This window comes from Erythrolamprus reginae, chromosome 4 (genome assembly GCF_031021105.1).
Source record: "Erythrolamprus reginae isolate rEryReg1 chromosome 4, rEryReg1.hap1, whole genome shotgun sequence".
NCBI classification, from domain to species: Eukaryota; Metazoa; Chordata; class Lepidosauria; order Squamata; family Dipsadidae; genus Erythrolamprus; species Erythrolamprus reginae.
In genome coordinates, this window is record NC_091953.1 from 86,116,068 (window position 1) to 86,134,761 (window position 18,694).

An 18,694-nucleotide genomic window follows, 5' to 3' on the forward strand; every position below is an offset into this window, starting at 1 on the left:
TAAAGTTATATTCTGCCACCAAGCTGGGTTTTCAATATGACTGGATGACTGTGAACAAGTTACTCCACAAGTTTAGGCACCATTTATTTTCTGGTTATTTCAGACTTACTGCCCTTGGTGATTTGAGTCACCAAGACTTATCCTGACATAAATCCTTAACAAAACTGAATAGGGTATTTACTGGCAAATTCTATCACAACTTCAATATTTAAATCAGCTTTGCTGGTTACCCTGCTGGAAGTGATGAGACCGTCCATAGCATTAGGCATTATTCCCATGTATGATGCCACTACTTCTGGACTGAGTAGAGTTCTACTGGATCTGGATGATTGATTCTCTAAAGTCTCTAGTGAGTCAAAAAGCGGGATGAAAGAAGTAAGAAGAGAGAGAAGTGATATATTTCCATTCCATTTGTGCTCACTACAGATCCTTAAACATTGCACTAATGTTTAAACATGTGGATTAATTTAACTGCTGTCAAGGATAACCTGTCATACCAATTCATACTATATCTCATCAGCTAGATTAACATACCAGCTCTATAACATGCTAACTTCATTTCAGTCATATATTGCCTCAGCAATTGGAATAAATGCTTATTGGAGAAGCAAATTTCATTTCAATTCTGCAAGTTACTTCTCAATATTAGTATAGTTGTTGAGTCAAAACTGCCTTGGGTCAATAAAGTGTTATCCACTTTGTAGCCCTCCACTGTATCGAAGCTTATTTTAAAAAATAAAACATGCATATCAGTCAAGGCATCGTTTCTCAACTATTTTCTGTTAAGCCCCACCCCCAACTCTCCGCTTGGACGATTGTTTGCAATATTCAGCATGTTTTCGCTGGAAAAAAACTCAAGGGGCTTATCAGCGTGATTGCGGTGTAATGTGTTTAAGTGACGCCTTAAATTATTTGGCTTCATGCTGTCCCACTGCTAACATTTCTAGACATAGTAAACATACCGGCCTTTCTCGTCTCCCACCATAGTCACAGGGAAGCCAAGGGCTACGTACGCTACGTCATATTTCCTCATCTTAGTTGTTGGGAGACTTATGTTTGTCTCATTATCTCAGTTTCTCTCCTCTTTTCTTCCCTATTAAATATTTTTACATGGTGTCTCTTAAGGTTTGTTATATGCACTTCATATCTCCTACTCTGTGCTGTGTGCTATTGTTCGGTACAAAAAAACCTCTACTCCTTGCAGCAAAAAAAGCACATTCCCTGGGGTCACCCCCCCCCCCAAGCATCGCTCTACGCACCACCAGCCCCAGGGCCCCATCCCACTATTTGAGAGACACTGAGTCAAGGGGAAGTATTCTCTTGAGAAATATGGTTTATTTCACTAAAGGCTAAGCAACAACAAGATGATGCATTAGGCACATGGGAGGGTCATACACGCATTGCATTATGGGTGCCAGCATGTGACAAGAAAAAGGTTAGGAGGGATGTCGCACGGACACACGCTTTCAACACACAATGAGAAAAAGGTTAGCCATCACTGTTACTGGCTCTATACCTTCAGAAGACTGATTTAGCAGTTCTCAGCTATAATTGTATGGCTTTTTTTCTCAGTTTTAAAAACAATTATGGGACCTAGTATTGTTATTTGATCTTTGGATACACAGTATTGGGGCTTTTTTTCCTTTTAGGATAACACAGTAGTAGGAGAATGAAAGTTGATTTCAGTAACATCACATGTATTCTAATATTTCTGTTGAATAAGTAAAGAAGGGCCTTTTCAAAGACAACTGTATTACTGTAAAAAATTGGGGGGGAGTAATAGAATTGTGGAAAAATAGTTTCAAAACTAAATAAACCATTAACACAAGTAATTTGATTTTAAAATATAAGAGTAAGTTATCTAAAAAGCTGCAATAGTAGCACCAAAAATTCAAAGTACACTGCTGTAAAAAAAATAAAATAAAGGGGAAATGATATCAAATTATTGGTTTTTAAAGATACTTTAAGATTCAGATATCCCTTTAGTTCTCAAGAATGAATATGGATTCATGTTTGAGTTGAGAATAATATTTCTGAATTATTTAAACCATCCACACACTTGAAATATGTAGCATTTTTCTTTCATTTTTATCTACATCAAAAGATCTACATATACACATCTGTATTATAAATATAACACAATTCCAAAGAACTATCCTCATGTTATAACTTTTTAATTCTTAACTTCTATATTCTACGCAAAATGTTTATTCATTTTGAATAATTTGAACTTCCAATTTATAATCATTATTTGTTGAATATGACCCTAGGCATTCAATCGTAAGTGGAACACACTATTTACTCACAAAAAGAGGACTATGATTAAATACAGAAGCGTTAACATTTACCAATATTTAAAAAGAGAATACACACTATTTTCTGCATAAATATTTCCTGTTGATATAACCAATTCAAACCAAATCATTAAATTTGAACAATTGGGTTGTATTAAAAGCAAATTAGTTGCTCTATATCTCCGATGGTGAACCTATGGCATACGTGCTGGACGTTGCACACAGAGCCATCTCTCTGGACACGGCAGCCATCGCCCATTGCTCTTCCGGGTTCTGGTAGCCTTTGCACGCAGGAGCACTGAAACCGGAAAAGCAGTTTCCTGGCACTTCATATGCACATGCATGCCAGAAACCGGAACACCAGGAGGCCAGCATGTATGTGCGCACCAGAAACTAGAAGTTCAGCACACAGGGGAAGCTGCCTCTTTCAGTTTCTGGGTGATCTTCTGTGCACATCCGCTCCTGTTTCAGCACTCAGTGCCGAAAAGGTTCGCCAACACTGCTCTCTATGCATTAATAACTGGGACTTAGAATAAAAATTACTAACTTTTCAAATGTTTCAGTAGTTTAACTTAGATTCATTTTGAAAATACAGTGATCTCTCGGTTAGCGCGGGGGTTACGTTCCAAGACCTCCCGCGCTAACCGATTTCCGCGTTATACTGGATGCGGAAGTAAAAACCACCATCTGCGCATGTGTGCCATTTTTTCATGGCCGCACATGCGCAGATGGTGGAGTTTGGCGTGTGGGCGGCGGGGAAGACCAAGGGAAGATTCCTTCAGCCGCCCAACAGCTGATCTGCTCCGCAGCGCGGAAGCAGCGAGGAGCCGAAGATGGGGTAAAGGCAAAGGGGAAACCCCATCTTCGGCTCCTCGCTGCTGCCGCGCTGCGGAGCGGATCAGGTGTTGGGCGGCTGAAGGAACCTTCCCTTGGTCTTCCCGCCGCCCAGGCAAAGGGGAAACTCCAAGATCGCTTGCCGCTTTGCAGCTTGGAGCCTTGCTTCGCCTCCTTCGCTGCAATAGGCAAGCGGCAAGCGATCTTGAGAAAGAGAGAGAAAGGAGGGCGACTTGCCAGTCCACGCCCCCCTGGATGAACAGCCTCGCATGGCCCCAGCGCCGGCTCCGCTGTTGCCTCCGCCCCCATTCGGCTCTGCAGCTTAGAGGCCTTCCCGGCAGAGCCCTCCCCAACAGCTCCCGCCGCCAGCGCAAAAAGAAAAGAAAAAAAAATCCCCAAAAGAGGCAGGCACAAAGCGGGGGCACAAGGGGAGCTGCCCGGCAGAGGTTGCTTTTTTTTCTTCTCGTGGGCAAGTGGAGGGGGGGAGAGAGAAGGGAGGAAGAGAGTGTGAGAGAGAAGAAAGAGAGAGAGAAATGATAGAAAAAAGGGGAGAAAAAAGAGAAATGAGAAAATGATTGAAGCATAGTGACAGGAAAGAAAGAGAAAGAGACAGAGAAGTGACTCTTGGTGATGACGTATGACGTCATCGGGTGGGAAAAACCGTGGTATAGCAAAAAAACCGCGGACTTATTTTTAATTAATATTTTTTGAAAAACCGCATTGCAGCGTTTCGCGCTAATCGAGAACGCGCAAATCGAGGGATCACTGTACCACATTCTGAATTCCAGAAAGTGAATATCAGAATATTATTATATTTATCAGATTTTTTTGACTTGATAGGCTGTTCATAAAGAAACAGTATTCATTTCAAGTACGTTATAAGTTTAATATCAATGTAATCAGGAGGCTTGCTGAAACAAATGTCTATTAGTTTTTTCTGTTGTTTCGCTTAAAATAAGCAATAGAAATCGGGGTTCTGATGGATTTCTACAAGAAAGTACAGTCATTCCCACTTTGTTCATTATTTGCTTTTCAGGGAAAAATAAGAGGCACATTCAGAACAGGGCAAAGTATATCAGCTATTGTAGGAGCCACTATAGGAAGCCAAAGAGATCTAGTATATAAGATACATGTTCAAGTTTATCCTCAGTCATCCAATGGTTGCTATTAGGCTAGCTACCATGAGTTTGTGTAGAAAAATACAGTATAAATAAAGCATGATTCTCAGTTACTATGCTATATAAAGATGAATGACAATCTCTTTGTTTGTAGTAAAATTAATAGTCATAAACCAATATTTGCAACAATATACAGTGATCCCCCGGGTATCGCGATCCCGATCATTGCGAACGGCTATATGGCGATTTTTCAACCCGGAAGTCAAAACACCATCTGCGCATGCGCGCCCTTTTTTTCTATGGCCACGCATGCGTAGATGGTGCCGGGCAGATCAGCTGCTGGGTGGCTTCCTGGGTCTTCCCCCTCTTGCTGGCGGGAGGGGCGAGCGGCGGGCATCAGCGAGGAGTTTCCCCACCGCCCACGCAAACTCCTCGCTGCCGCTCGCCCGCCCTTCGCCCGCCCACGCCGTTCGCTTCACGCCGCTTCCCAGCTGAGTCCTGAAGCGAATTGGCTTCAGGACTCAGCTGGGAAGCGGCGCGAGCGAACAGCTTGTCCGCCGCCTGCCTGCCCGCGCGCCCGCCGCTCGCCCGCCCTTCGCCCGCCCACGCCGTTTGCCTCGCGCCGCTTCCCAGCTGAGTCCTGAAGCGAATTGGCTTCAGGACTCAGCTGGGAAGCGGCGCGAGCGAGCGGCGCGAGCGAACGGCTTGTCCGCCGCCTGCTTGCCCGTGCGCCCGCCGCTCGCCCGCCCTTCGCCCGCCCACGCCGTTCGCTCGCGCCGCTTCCCAGCTGAGTCCTGAAGCGAATTGGCTTCAGGACTCAGCTGGAAGCGGCGCGAGCGAACGGCGTGGGGGCGGGCGAAGGCGGGTGAGCGGCGGGCGAGCGGGCAGGCAGGCGGCGGACAAGCGGCGGGCGGACAAGACAAGCGGCGGGCGCGGCTCCTCGCTGCTGCGGCGGAAGTAAAAACACCATCTGCGCATGCGCAGATGGTGTTTTTACTTCCGCAGCGCTACTTCGCGAAAAACCGATCATTGCGAGGGGTCCTGGAACGGAACCCTCGCAATAATCGGGGGACCACTGTATCTTAAACTACCTTTCCATTAAAATATTGTGAAACAGAATCCCAGCCACCACATAAATGTTAGTTTGGTCCTTTATTCTGTATGTATCTTTAGGTAAGAATTGATTTTGTAAGATTTTTTAAGTTAAAGATCTTTTTTAAAAACTGCAATTAAATATAAATAAATAAATAAATTGCACATACTGTACTATCAAATGTAGTTAATAGTCTTCAGTGTTGAAAAATGCTTTAGTTATCAATAACAATTTTTGAAGAATTGGGATTTTTAAATTAGCTAAAATACATAACATTTTAACTTTACATGTGTATTATTTGAAGAGGAAATGCAAACTTACTACTTGCATAAGAATGACTGTCATCCTCACACATTTTATTCAACTGTTGATACTCTTCTTGCGCTAGCTCAAATCGCTGCTGCTTAATTTGATAAATTTCCATTTTGGCATTAAGTGCTTCCTGAGCAACAATTAAATATTCCTTTAGCATGCGCTCCTGTTCTCTTCTCCATTGCTCTCTTGGGTCTTCAATTTGTGTGAGTTCTGATTTAGAAGGAAAAAAGTATTCCAACGTGTTAAATTAAAAAACACAGTTGTAGAGAATTCATATGTTATGGCAATTAAATCACATTTTTATTTTTAAAAACCCTAAAGTCTAAAAGTCTAGAGCCTTCTCCAGACTCCTTGCTATTCGACTCTGGTGCCAGCCGCACAAGTCTCTGGCGAATCATAATACCTACCTACTCACTATCTGAATCTGCTGCCAGCTGCACGGGTCTCTGGTGGACCATACCACCTGATTAAGGAGCCGAGCAGCCATGAGATGACTGGGAAAGGGAAGGGCTTCCTCCTGTGCTGGCCATGATCACCCCCTTTACTAGGGCTTATTTTTGGGGTACGGCTTATACTAGCCCCCCAAAAAAATCAGGCTAGGGCTTACTTTGGGGGTAGGTCATATTTTCAGGGAAACATGATAGATCCCAAGTTCCATATTCTAGAATGAGCATTATAAGTATTTTTATACCTTATCTCTAACTTACTAAGACAGTAGTAAACCGTAACAAAAGCTATTGGTATAAGGTACTGTATTCCTATTTATATATTTATTTATTTATTTATTTATTTATTTATTACATTCATATTATTCTCAAATTATCAAGGTGATCAAGTAATCTCTAGAATCCAGCCTCAAAATAGATTTAAATGGGTCTACTAAATAAGTGATGGATTAGAAAACACATGCTTCAACTAACACTTTTAAATCAGCACATTAAGATCTTTCTCTCTTGACACTGTAAAGTCAAGTCAGCTACTTAATTAATAACATTTAAAGAAGAAATGTATGTAGAAAATAGGTGTTGATTGCTTACCTGAACGCTTCTTCTCGTACGATGAGCGGGTACAGCAGTCACGTGGGTTGCTCGCTGTCCAATCCGTTGAGGACCGAGCCTAGACTTTAAAAAGCCTGCTGGATCCAGCCCTTCCCCAGAATTCGCGAATCTGTAGACTTAGGCTCAATTGTGGTGGCTCAATAGTGTTCAACTCTCATGATAGGAAAATATACAGGTTAAAGGAATAACCATAGTTAGAAAGGAAAAACAGGGAGGGAAGTGACTGCTGTACCCGCTCATTGTACGAGAAGAGGCGTTCAGGTAAGCGATCAATGCCTATTCTCTATACTGAGAGAGTGGGTCCAGCAGTCACGTGGGACATACCCAATAGATGAGTCCCTAGGGAGGGATTAGTTCGCTATTGTGAGAGATAACGGATTGGAGGACTCTTCTGCCAAAGGCAGCATCCACTGAAGCGTAAGAGTCAATTTTGTAATGCCTTATGAAAGAGTTTGGAGAGGCCCAAGTGGCTGCTTTGCAGACTTCTTCCAATGGAGCTTGAGTTGCCCATGCGGCAGATGTGGCTGCACTTCTTGTGGAATGTGCTGTGATACTTCTAGGTATGGTGAGGGAAGCTGACTCATAAGCCTTTGAGATAGTCCCTCGGCTCCAACGACCTATTACAGTTGAGGATATCTTGGATCCCAGGGATCTGGAATGGTAGGCCACGAATAGGGCTTCAGACCTTCGAATGGGTCTCGTCCGTTGGATGTAGATTCTCAGCGCTCTGGTGAGATCTAAGGTGTGCCATCTGACCACAAGATGATGGTTCTGGTTGGAACAAATGGAAGGCAACACAATGTCCTGGGATCTGTGGAACATGGAACTGACCTTGGGTAGAAAGGTGGGGTTCAGGCGCAGGACTACTTTGTCCGAATGGAACTGGCATAGATCCTGCCGAATGGAAAGAGCTGCCAATTCCGAGATGCGTCGGGCAGATGTTATCGCCACCAGGAATGCTACCTTGTAAGATAGGTACCTGAAGGATGCTGATCTTAGGGGTTCGTATGGTGCCTGAGTGAGGGAATGGAGAACCCGCGATAAGTCCCAGGACGGGTACCTGTGAACCTTGGAAAGCCTGAGTTTCGGAATACCTCTTAGGAATTCTTAAATTTCCTGAAAGGAATGGAGTGGTTGTCTGTGAGGCCCTGCTAGGACCGAAGATAGGGCAGCCAGATGACGTCGGATGGTGCTGGATGAGAGGCCTTGATGGAACCCCTTCATGAGGAAGGCTACGATCCTGTGAATGGAAATACACAGCGGGGATAGATCCTCCTGTGAGCACCATTGGTGAGGTGGAACCACTCCGGATCTGGATGGAGAGAGGCCCCCTGCTGCAATATATCCTCCGAAACGGGGAGTCACCAGGGATCCTGGACGGACAGATGTTGTAGGTCCGCGAACCAGGGCCAGCGTGGCCAGTGAGGGGTTATCACAATCACCTGGGCCTTCTCGAGGATGATCTTGTGGATCACATATGGAAGAATTGGAATTGGAGGGAAAGCGTAAAGCAGCCCTTGAGGCCAAGGGATTCTGAGTGCATTTGTCGCCTCCGCTCCCGGGGATGGGAACATGGAGTAGAATCGAGAGAGTTGAGCATTGGCCTCGGTTGCAAATAGGTCTAGCAATGGGTGACCGAATCTGAGGCACGTTTGCTGAAACAGAGCTGGATGAAGGCTCCTCTCCCCTGGATCCAGAGTCGACCGGGAAAGCCAATCCGCCTGTACATTGAGGACTCCCGATATGTGATCGGCCCCTAACAACTGTAGATGTCTCTCTGCCCAGAGACCCAACTTCAGGGTTTCTCTCATCAGGGCCTTGGACCTGGTGCCCCCTTGTCTGCAAATATGACTCTTTGTAGCTATATTGTCCATGAGAATCAGGACATGTTGATTGATGATGTGTGGTTTGAATTGTTTGAGGGCCAAAGACATTGCTCTCAATTCCAGCCAGTTGATAGGTCTGGAAGCCTCCTCTGCTGACCACGTGCCTTGGGCTATCAGGCCCTGGGCATGGGCTCCCCAGCCTGTTAAACTGGCATCCATGGTGATGGTAAATTGATCTGGACACCTAAAGGGGGATCCCTTGTCCAGAATGGAGGAGGTCCACCACGTAAGGGATCTTAAGACTGTGGTTGGAACGGTGATGAGGCGTGCCGAGTTGCTGTTCCCCAATCTCTGGAACGGTAACAGAAGCCATTGGAGATCCCTGGCGTGAAGATGGGCCCAGGGGATAATGCCAATGCAGGATACCATCTTTCCCAGTAGGGAAGACAGGGTAATGATGATAGTCCTTCTCTGAGATTGTATCTGGGAAATGAGCTCCCTAATACTGACTTTTCTCAGTAGAGAGAAAATCCTGAGAGAGATCTGAATTTATGATAGCCCCCAGGTGTTGAATAGAAGTAGACGGATGGAGCTGACTTTTCTTGAGATTGATGGAAAAACCATGATCCTGTAGGATAGACATGGCAATGTTGAGGTCTGAACAGGTGTCTTCTTTAGAGGGACCGTGAATTAATATGTCATCCAAATAGCATAAAATATGAAGGGTGTGGCTCAGATGTGAGCCACCAGGGCTCCTAGGCGCTTAGTAAAGACTCGAGGAGCTGAGGAGAGCCCGAAGGGCATGGCCCTATACTGATAGTGCTTGCCCTGGAAGGCAAAGCGTAGAAATTTCCTGTGACTCTTGGCAATAGGGATATGGAGATAGGCTTCCGTGAGATCCAAGGAAACCATAAAGTCCCCTGGATGGATATTTGAAGAGTTGAGATGGAAAAATCACAGCCGGGGTTGGAATCTTGATTTGAGATTCCTCATCTTCTGACAGGCAATGGAATGGGTCATCTTTATCCTCTACGTCCATAATGTCGTTCTCATCCTGAGAAGGATCCGAATCCTCATTAACTGGAATTCTGTAGGATAAGAGAGAACTCATGGGCTGAGGGACGCGTGGAAGGGGATGAAAGTGAGAAGGCACATTGATAGCCAAGAGCTTGGCTTCAATGGCTTTAGATAAGGAAGAATACATAGATTGAAACTCTGGAGGCAGATTAGTAATGGTAGCAGGTAGAGATGGAGATTCCCTGAAGGCCTGGGATGGGTCTGGCTCGGAGTGATCTTCCATAATGTCTGGCTCCTCTGGACCTAAGCCCCATAAGTTAGGTTGGGGTCTGTTTAGGTTTGGCTCATCCAGAGAAAGCACAGGGACCCCAGAGGGAGGCCGGTTAGAAGCCTCTGGGGGGGGTCAGGGCTAACATGTACTTGGGCCTGCACCTTTAAACGTTTAGCCGATTTTTCATGTATTCTCTGCAGAGCTTGGTTCCTTCTCTTCTCAGCCCTGGTGGGTCTAGTCATTGTAGGGGCTCCCAGGGAAGAGGAGGAAGAGGCCTGGGGAATAGTATCAATTTCATCGCCAGTAGGCCTAACCTCTCTGGGACCTTTAAATATGCCTCTCTTGGGAAACGAAGTCGTGGCCTGAACAAACTACAGGGACAAGACTTGAGCCAAAATTTGGTGGGAGAAGCTTCTAGGGAAACGTTCCCAAGAGGAAGGGGGCCCTGCTCCTAGGCCCAGGAGCGTCTGCAAATCACAGTCAATCTGGTCGGTACCAGAGTTCATGCCAGGGAGTGCAGAGGGGTAGGCCTCGCTAACCTTAATCCGAGTAAACCAAGGCACACTGATTTGGAGGCCCAGCCAGGGAGAAAAGGACTGAGGGTCTCACAGCTTACTGCAGGGCCAAGCGGCGGAGTTAATGGCGCCAGGTGGGACGTGCGTGGGCGATCCGCAAGTGCTGAAAATTACTGGATGCTGAGAGCCTTCGCGCCAAAATAAACTGCTCTGACGATTTTGCAAACGGAGGGAAGGCTAAAATCCGGGGGACAATCAAGGGAAGCTTGCTAACAGTCCCACACCGCAGGAGGGAAAAAAGCCCTTTTTGAAACAATCCTCAGCTTGCCGGTAAACCTCCTGGCTGATTAGATTTGCGAAAAAATACAATCCGGCAGCAGCGCGAGCAGGGCGTTTTGGAAAAAAACGCTATAGCTGCGCTGTGGCTTCTCCCTCAGCGCCGAGCCCAGTAAGGCTGGCGCGCAAACCAAGGCAAGCTCTACGTAAAATACAATATTAAATTTTACTTATCTCGATAGAAAGAAGACAAAGAGAAGGTGTTTTGCAAAAGGAACGAGCCACCACGAGTCCTGCTGGATTGCAGGACCGAGCAAATTCTGGGGAAAGGGCGGATCCAGCAGGCTTTTTAAAGACTAGGCTCGGTCCTCGACGGGTTGGACAGCGAGCAACCCACGTGACTGCTGTACCCGCTCTCTCAGTACGGAGAAATGTGCTTTGACACACTAGATTCTTAATTTAAGATACTCAGGTCCACTCTTAATTTAGGATTGTTTAATTATTAATATCAGCATCTGTTAAGGATTTTTCGTTCGTATGTTTTTCGTTCGTATGCTGATACTTTTAAGAGAAAAAAAGTGAAGCAATTCCAATTCTTTCAAAAAGTTATTTATATCTACAAGTCCTATTCTTTCAGTTTTAATCCTTCATTTTCATCTTTTTCAATTGTCTTTTCTTCTGTTATTTCCTCTCTCTGCTGCCATTTTCAATCTGCCATTTAATCTAAATCGAAGACAGTACACCTTGGACTTTTCTACCATGGCTACCATCAATGGAAAGACTCTAAAGATTTTTAAAAAGCAATATTAAGAAAAAAGAATTTATATAAAATCACAGATATTTGAGCATGTGCACTAGCACTTATCAATCTTGCCAATATTATTCAATAGTTCTATCTTGAATAAAATAAGTCATGACAGAAATCTTCAAACAGGTTATGCAAAGACAATCCTAAACCCATGAGAATTGTGCACATTGTTTCATATTGAAGGACAGCATTCACAATAGCAATAATTTTATAATTTTACTGTATCTTTTTCTCTTGCCCAACTCTGATTTGTCTATTTATAAATGAATATTTAGGAGCCAAGTTTGAGTTTATAACTATACAAAACAGGTTACTCACGATTTATATGGTCCATGTAATAAACACCAATCTGTTGATCGTAAACAGTTTCCCATCCTAAAGGTAGTTCGTCACCAACACAGTCAGCAAAAGTTAATGGCTTGGTAATCCTACAAATATTATTTTTTTAAAAACCAAAAGTTTAATAATAATAATAATAATTAATAATAATAATAATTTATTGGATTTGTATGCCGCCCCTCTCCGCAGACTCGGGGCGGCTAACAACAATAATAAACACAACATGTACAACCCAATAATAAAAAACAACCAAAAACCCCTATTATAAAACCAAACATACACACAAACATGCCATGCATAACTTGTAATGGCCTAGGGGGAAGAGCTATCTCAACTCCCCCATGCCTGGCGGTATAAATGAGTCTTGAGTAGTTTACGAAAGACAGAGAGGGTGGGGGCAGTTCTAATTTCCGGGGGGAGTTGTTTCCAGAGGGCCGGGGCCACCACAGAGAAGGCTCCTCCCCTGGGGCCCGCCAAACGACGTTGTTTAGTCGACGGGACCCGGAGAAAGCCAACTTTGTGGGTCCTTATCGGTCGCTGGGATTCATGCGGCAGCAGGCGGTTTAATTTAATTTAATTATAATTATAGTTCACTATAAAATTATAGTGGTAAATTATGATTAAGGACATGAGTTTTTAATGTCTAAATTTTTGACACAGGATAAAGAAAATCAATCTCATATTTCAAAATGTACTGAAAAGCAAGAATAACATATTTTACTTACAGATACTGTATAGACTTTACAATTTACTTATGTCATGTAATTGTGTTTTTCTTAACAAAAAAGTTATACTGCAAGTCCTGCCAGTTTTTCCTAAATAAAAACAGCTGTATTGAAATAATTATCACTAAAATATATATTTTAGGAAAAAATAATCAGCATTTAAGAAGTTGGACTTGTTTCCTACAGGAAATTATTAAATTCACATCTTTATATCTAGGTTAATAATGTACTTCCAGATATGTTCAAAAAACGTACTTTATAGAACCACAGCTATGCACCTCAACAATGTCACTGATCAAAGCCTGACCGAGTTGATATTAGCCAATTAAATCCAACCATTTCTATCTCAAAGATGCTTTTTTTATTACTACTCTGGTCCAATATACAGTATGTGAAATTACCCAAGTGGATCCAATTTTGTATGGCAACAAGTTATTTCTCTAGATTAGCTAGGATACTGACACTAATACAACTCTCTCTTTTTTTCCACTCCTTTCCTTGTTTAACTAGTTATTGGAAAGTAGAAATACTTCGAACTCTTGATTCCTTGCAAAGTAATATTTTACATTGTGTGCTTAAGAACTTTTTAAAATGTACATTTAGAAAGTTTTCAAATTACACACATTAAATGTACCAAACAACTTCAAACCTAAAATAGCATTTTTATGACTATAGACATGACATATGTGATTAATGGAACTGTTACATTTTTAGAAATACAGTGGTACCTCAAGATACGAACCCCTCATCTTACGAACAACCCGAGATACGAACCCGGGGTTCAGAAAATTTTTGCCTCTTCTTACGAACTTTTTTCATCTTACGAACACCAAACCCGAACTTCCGGGTTCGGCATTTGAAGCCCCGCAGCCCAGCTGTCACCTTTTAAAACAGCCGGGGGGCTTCCCAGCAGCCTCCCGGAAGCCGAAGCCAGAAGTTCGGGTTTGGCGTTCGGCTTCGGGAAGCTGCTGGGAAGCCCCCCGGCTGTTTTAAAGGTGACAGCCGGGCGGCGGGGCTTCTCGGCGGCGGCGGCAGGTTCGTAAGATGTAAAACGTTCGGGAGGCCGCTTTGGGTTTTTGGCTGGGAGGGAGGGCAGGAGGTCCGGCGCTGGGGGAGGGAGTCAGGAAGGTCCTCCTGCTCCCCCCTCCCAGTGAAAAACACAAAGACGGTCTGCCGCCGGAGACCCCTTTGTATTTTTGGCTGGGGGGGGGAAGCAGGAGGCGCAGGATCGGGCCGGCGGCGGGCGCGGGAAAAGGCAGCAGTTCTGGGACACCCCCCACCCCAGCACTTTGAATCCCGCCGCTTCTGCTGGATACGGGCGATGGGCGGGGCGAGCTGCCAAGCCCCTGGCTTCCGCGCCGCTCGTCCCACCCACCGCCCGTATCCAGCAGAAGCTGCTGGATTCAAAGTGCTGAGGTGGTGGGGCTGTCGGGACACACCCCCACCCCAGCACTTTGAATCCCGCCGCTTCTGCTGGATACGGGCGATGGGCGGGGCGAGCTGCCAAGCCCCTGGCTTCCGCGCCGCTCGTCCCACCCACCGCCCGTACCCAGCAGAAGCTGCTGGATTCAAGGTGGTGGGGCTGTCGGGACACCCCCCCACCACAGCACTTTGAATCCCGCCGCTTCTGCTGGATACGGGCGATGGGCGGGGCGAGCTGCCAAGCCCCTGGCTTCCGCGCCGCTCGTCCCACCCACCGCCCGTATCCAGCAGAAGCTGCTGGATTCAAGGTGGTGGGGCTGTCGGGACACCCCACCACCACAGCACTTTGAATCCCGCCGCTTCTGCTGGATACGGGCGATGGGCGGGGCGAGCTGCCAAGCCCCTGGCTTCCGCGCCACTCATCCCACCCACCGCCCGTATCCCGCAGAAGCTGCTGGATTCAAAGTGCTGGGGTGGGGGGGCTGTCGGGACAAGCCGCGCACAAAGGCCGAGGCGAGGCTGAGCAGGAGGAGAAGCCAACCAGCGAGGCGGTGGGCTGGGAGCTGCAGGCGAAAGGAGCTCGGGCATCGGAGCGTGCCGCCAGGCATTGTTCTCCGGACCCCATCCGCAGCCTGGAGAGGGAAAGGGCCGCCGAGCTCCTTTCGCCTGCGGCTCCCAGCCCACCGCCTCGCTGGTTGGCTTCGCCTCCTGCTCAGCCTCGCCTCGGCCTTTGTGCGCGGCTCCTCCGCCGGAGCTCTGCCGCGCACGCCCCTTCACAGCCCCCTCGCTCCTTGTCCCGACAGCCTCCCCACCCCAGCACTTTGAATCCAGCAGCCGGGCTGAGCGGGCGGGGTCCGGAGAGCAATGCGTTTGAAGGCTGCGGTGACAGCCGGCCTGGGGGGCTTTCCAGCAGACGCCAAATGCCAAACGCGGAAGTTTGGGTTTGGCGTTTGGCTTTGGGAGATGGCTGGGAAGCCACGCGGCCGTTTTAAAAGGTCACAGCTGGGCTGGGGGGGTTGCTGGGAAGCCCCCCAGCCCGGCTGTGACCTTTTAAAAGAGCCGTGCGTCTTCCCAGCCATCTCCCGAAGCCAAACGCCAAACCCAAACTTCTCTCCTGTCCTGGCTGAATCGTGTGGCAGTAAACAGGCTTTGGGGTTTTGGCTGGGGGGAGAAGTAGGACCTTCCTAACTCCCCCCCCAGCCAAAACCCCAAAGCATGTTTGCTGCCACATGATTTAGCGGCGAAGTGACGTGAAGGGATGGAAAGCTGAAACCGCCCGGTTTCAGCTCCCCATTCCTCCACGTCACTTCGCCCTGAATGCTTCTTGGCCGCCTGGCAGAGCGCTCGCAGCCAGCGGGCGCGGCGGTGGGGGGGGGGGGAAGCCTCGCGGGGAAGCCAGGCAAGAGCGATCTTCTGCCGGCCATGGGTGACTCCCCGCCGCTCGCCCATGGCCGGCAGAAGATCGCTCTTGCCCGGCTTCCCCGCGAGGCATCAGGTCAGCATTCTGGATGGGCGGGCGAGGAGGGGGGAAGCCTCACGGGGAAGCCGGGCAAGAGCGATCTTCTGCCAGCCATGGGCGACTCTCCGCCGCTCGCCCATGGCCGGCAGAAGATCGCTCTTGCCTGGCTTCCCCGCGAGGCATCAGGTCAGCATCCTGGGCGGGCGAGCGGTGGGGAAGCCGGCGGCTGTGGCAGCTGCTCCCCCCCCCGCTGTTTTAAAAGTGACAGCCGGGCGGCAGCGTTTTTTTTGCGGTGTTTTTTTTTTGTTGCACGGATTAATAGACTTTACATTGTTTCCTATGGGAAACAATGTTTCGTCTTACGAACCTTTCGTCTTACGAACCTCCTCCTTGCACTAATTAAGTTCGTATCATGAGGTATTACTGTATTAGCATAGGAGACACATGCAGTTTAATGTTAAACATCCAGTATTACATTTATATTAGAAATTAAAAAATCACTCCTGAAATGGCGCATAGTAATGTATGACTGTGCCAAATATACAAGCATACTCAGATCCATTGCCACAGATTTAGAAGGCAGCCAGTATCTTATAATTATACAGTGATACCTCATCTTACAAACTTAATTGGTTCCAGGAGGAGGTTCGTAAGGTGAAAAGTTCATAAGATGAAACAATGTTTCCCATAGGAAACAATGGAAAAGCAAATAATGCGTGCAAGCCCAAAACTCACCCCTTTTGCACATTATTGCCGGCATTTGGATCCTTGTTTGGGGGCAGGGGACGGGGTGTGTGTGTGGACGTGACATTCCTGGTGCTGCTGCTGCCTCTCAAAGGGCAACCGCCGCCACCGCCACTATCCTGTTGTCCTAGCCAGAGGGATGGAATTCGCCGGGACATGGCAGCCCCATCCTTTGGGAGGGTGGGGCTGGAGCAGAGGGGCAGCTACAAAGGGGCTGGCTCGGTGAAAGGGCTCCCAGTGAAGGGGCTGTGAGGTTTTCTCCGAGCGCTTTGGGAACGCCCGCCTGCCCCTCTCGTACTGCGTGTGGGCTCTCTGACTGCTGCAGGGATTTCCCTGCCTTGTGATGTCACCGCCAGGCTTTCCCATTCGATTACAGCCCCCGCCGGGATTCTGTACTCAGAGAAAGCAGCCACTTCGCTGGGAGCACTTTCTCTGAGCACTTCGGGACCGCCTGCTTCGCCCCTCTTTAGGAGAGGTGGGGCGGGCATTCCCGAAGCACTTGGAGAAAGCACTCTCAGCAAACCATGCTCTGGCTTCCCAAGATCGCAGTCCAAAATCCCTTCTGCCTTGGTGGTTTTTTTGCCTGTTGCCGTGAGATTCCCCCGGCGGCAAGCAAGGCTCGATGTCCTGACTCCTGAGGAGCTGGTTTGCCTGTGTTCCCAGTCCTGAAATCGCCTTGCAAGGAAAGGAGGCAACAACATCCCTGTCATTTCCCCATTCTCCCAGAGATCTGTGTTTTGATGTGGTCTTGACATTGAAGGCAGGTTGGGGGGTTTGCGTTGGGAAGGTGGGAAAAAAATGTGAAGGTTTAAAACCACCGGCTCTCTTGTCTTTGCTGAAGGGAACAGGACTCCGGACTCGGTTTTGTGATTCAACTCTCACTTTGGTTTGCTTTGGAACAGGGTCATTTTTTTTAATCTCTGGGGTTTTTTTTGCCTCTGCAGTTATCCAAAAGAAGCCAGGAGGCTGGAGATAAGAGACAATAGGGACCCTGCTCCCCCCCCCTCTGCCTGCCTGCGCTTCCCCGATTCTCCCGGCTTATTTTGGATAACGAGGGGAAGACGTCAATCACAAGCCAGCATTCAATCACGGGGAGGGTCCTAAGAAGTTAAACTTAAGAAATAGAAAACTGCTTTCCCCCCTCTGTACACACACACAAAGTGAAGCTGTTGGGTTTTTATTTATTTATTTTTAAATTTTCTTTTCCATAAATCTTCACGATCCTCTATCAGACACCCGTCTATGCAACCCTACAGTGAGAAGAGTCTCTGCAGGCAGGCAGCCACAACTCTCGCTCTTTCCCTCTCCTTCCCATGAAGCTAATAACTAAACCACACAGCATTTCTTTCGGCCAGGCAGAAATAAGATCGTGCTGCTGGTAAACCAAATGCTTGCTTCTCCCCTTCAGCTAAAACTAACGACCAACACAGAGAGAGAGAAAGCCCCATCCTTTCTCCAAGTAGCAAAGCTGAGAGCTTGGCGGGCAGATTGGGGGGACGGTTCTCCTTGCACATCCATCCCATTTGCCAAGTCAGCCCCATCTTTCACCAGGCATAAATCCTAAGCTCTTGGGTTCTCCCTATGGGCGCGCGCACACCTTGGACTTTTCCTCCACAGTTCTCTCACATCCCCACCTCCCCTAACAGCAGAGGAGAAAAGCGGCATTGGCCCAAACCACGGACGCAGTGAATGCGTTGTCATGGCAACTGGCAGAGACAGGCGGGCAGGCCAGCCCCAGCCCCCTCAGCTTTTGTACTGAGAGAACTGAGCTGACTTCGGGCAATGCATTCACTGCGCCCGTGGCTTGGGCTGCTGCCGCTTTTCTTCTCTACTGTTAGGGGAGGCAGGGGGAGAGCTTTGCGCCGGGCTTCTCCAGGCTCCAAAGCGGCGCAAAGCTCTCACTGCTTCCTCTGCAGACGGGAGGCTCCTTGGGGAAAGCAGCCGCAGGAGGAGGAGGAGGAGGAAGTGGAGGAGAAGCCGCAGCAGCCCCCGCCGCTGTGCCCCCCCTTTTCTTTGGAGCAGTGCTGGGCTCCGAAGCGGTGCAAAGCTATCCCCACCTTCTCTGCGGATGGGAGGCTCCTTGGGGAAGGCAGCCAGAGAAAGAGGAGAAGAAAGCCAGAGAGAGAGCCGGATGGGGCGGGCGAGTGTGCGTGGGCAGCCGCAGGAGGAGGAGGAGGAAGAGAGGAGGAGAAGCTGCAGCTGTCACCTCCGCTGCGGCCACCCTTTTCTTCAGAGCCGCGCTGGGCTCCAAAGCAGCGCAAAGCTCTCCGTGCCTCCTCTGCGGCTGGAAGACTCCTTGGGGAAGGCGGCTGCAGGAGTAGTAGTAGGAGAAGGGGACCAGGAAGTGAGAAGGGGGGAGTCCTAGGCAAGCCTCCTCTAGCGGTCCCGCTCCAGCCCCGTCTTGGCCCTTCCTTGCACTGGGCTCACTTCTTTGGCATCAAACTTTTGACGGGGGAGGGGGGAGACACGGTGAGGTTGCCGGTTTTGTCCACTCTGCCTGCTGCGGCAGCGGCTGCTCCGGGCGCAGCGCACGGCTGCTCCCGCGGCGGCTGTTGGGGCTGAGGGAATCCCCCTCTCCCC

The 18,694-nt window shown here is 48.1% G+C and overlaps 1 protein-coding gene across 4 annotated transcripts in view; it reads right to left on the bottom strand.

Annotated features, from left to right (window-relative positions):
- WWC3 (WWC family member 3) overlaps positions 1-18,694 on the bottom strand; it is a 108,989-nt gene that overhangs the window by 62,754 nt on the left and 27,541 nt on the right. For all 4 annotated transcript variants that reach the window (XM_070750835.1, XM_070750834.1, XM_070750832.1 and 1 more), the window contains exons 2-3: positions 11,744-11,853; positions 5,661-5,864 (exon numbers count right to left, since the gene is read on the bottom strand). In XM_070750835.1, the coding sequence (XP_070606936.1) occupies positions 5,661-5,864; positions 11,744-11,759 (220 nt within the window). In that variant the 5' untranslated portion in view covers positions 11,760-11,853. The remainder of the gene's footprint in view (positions 1-5,660; positions 5,865-11,743; positions 11,854-18,694) is intronic.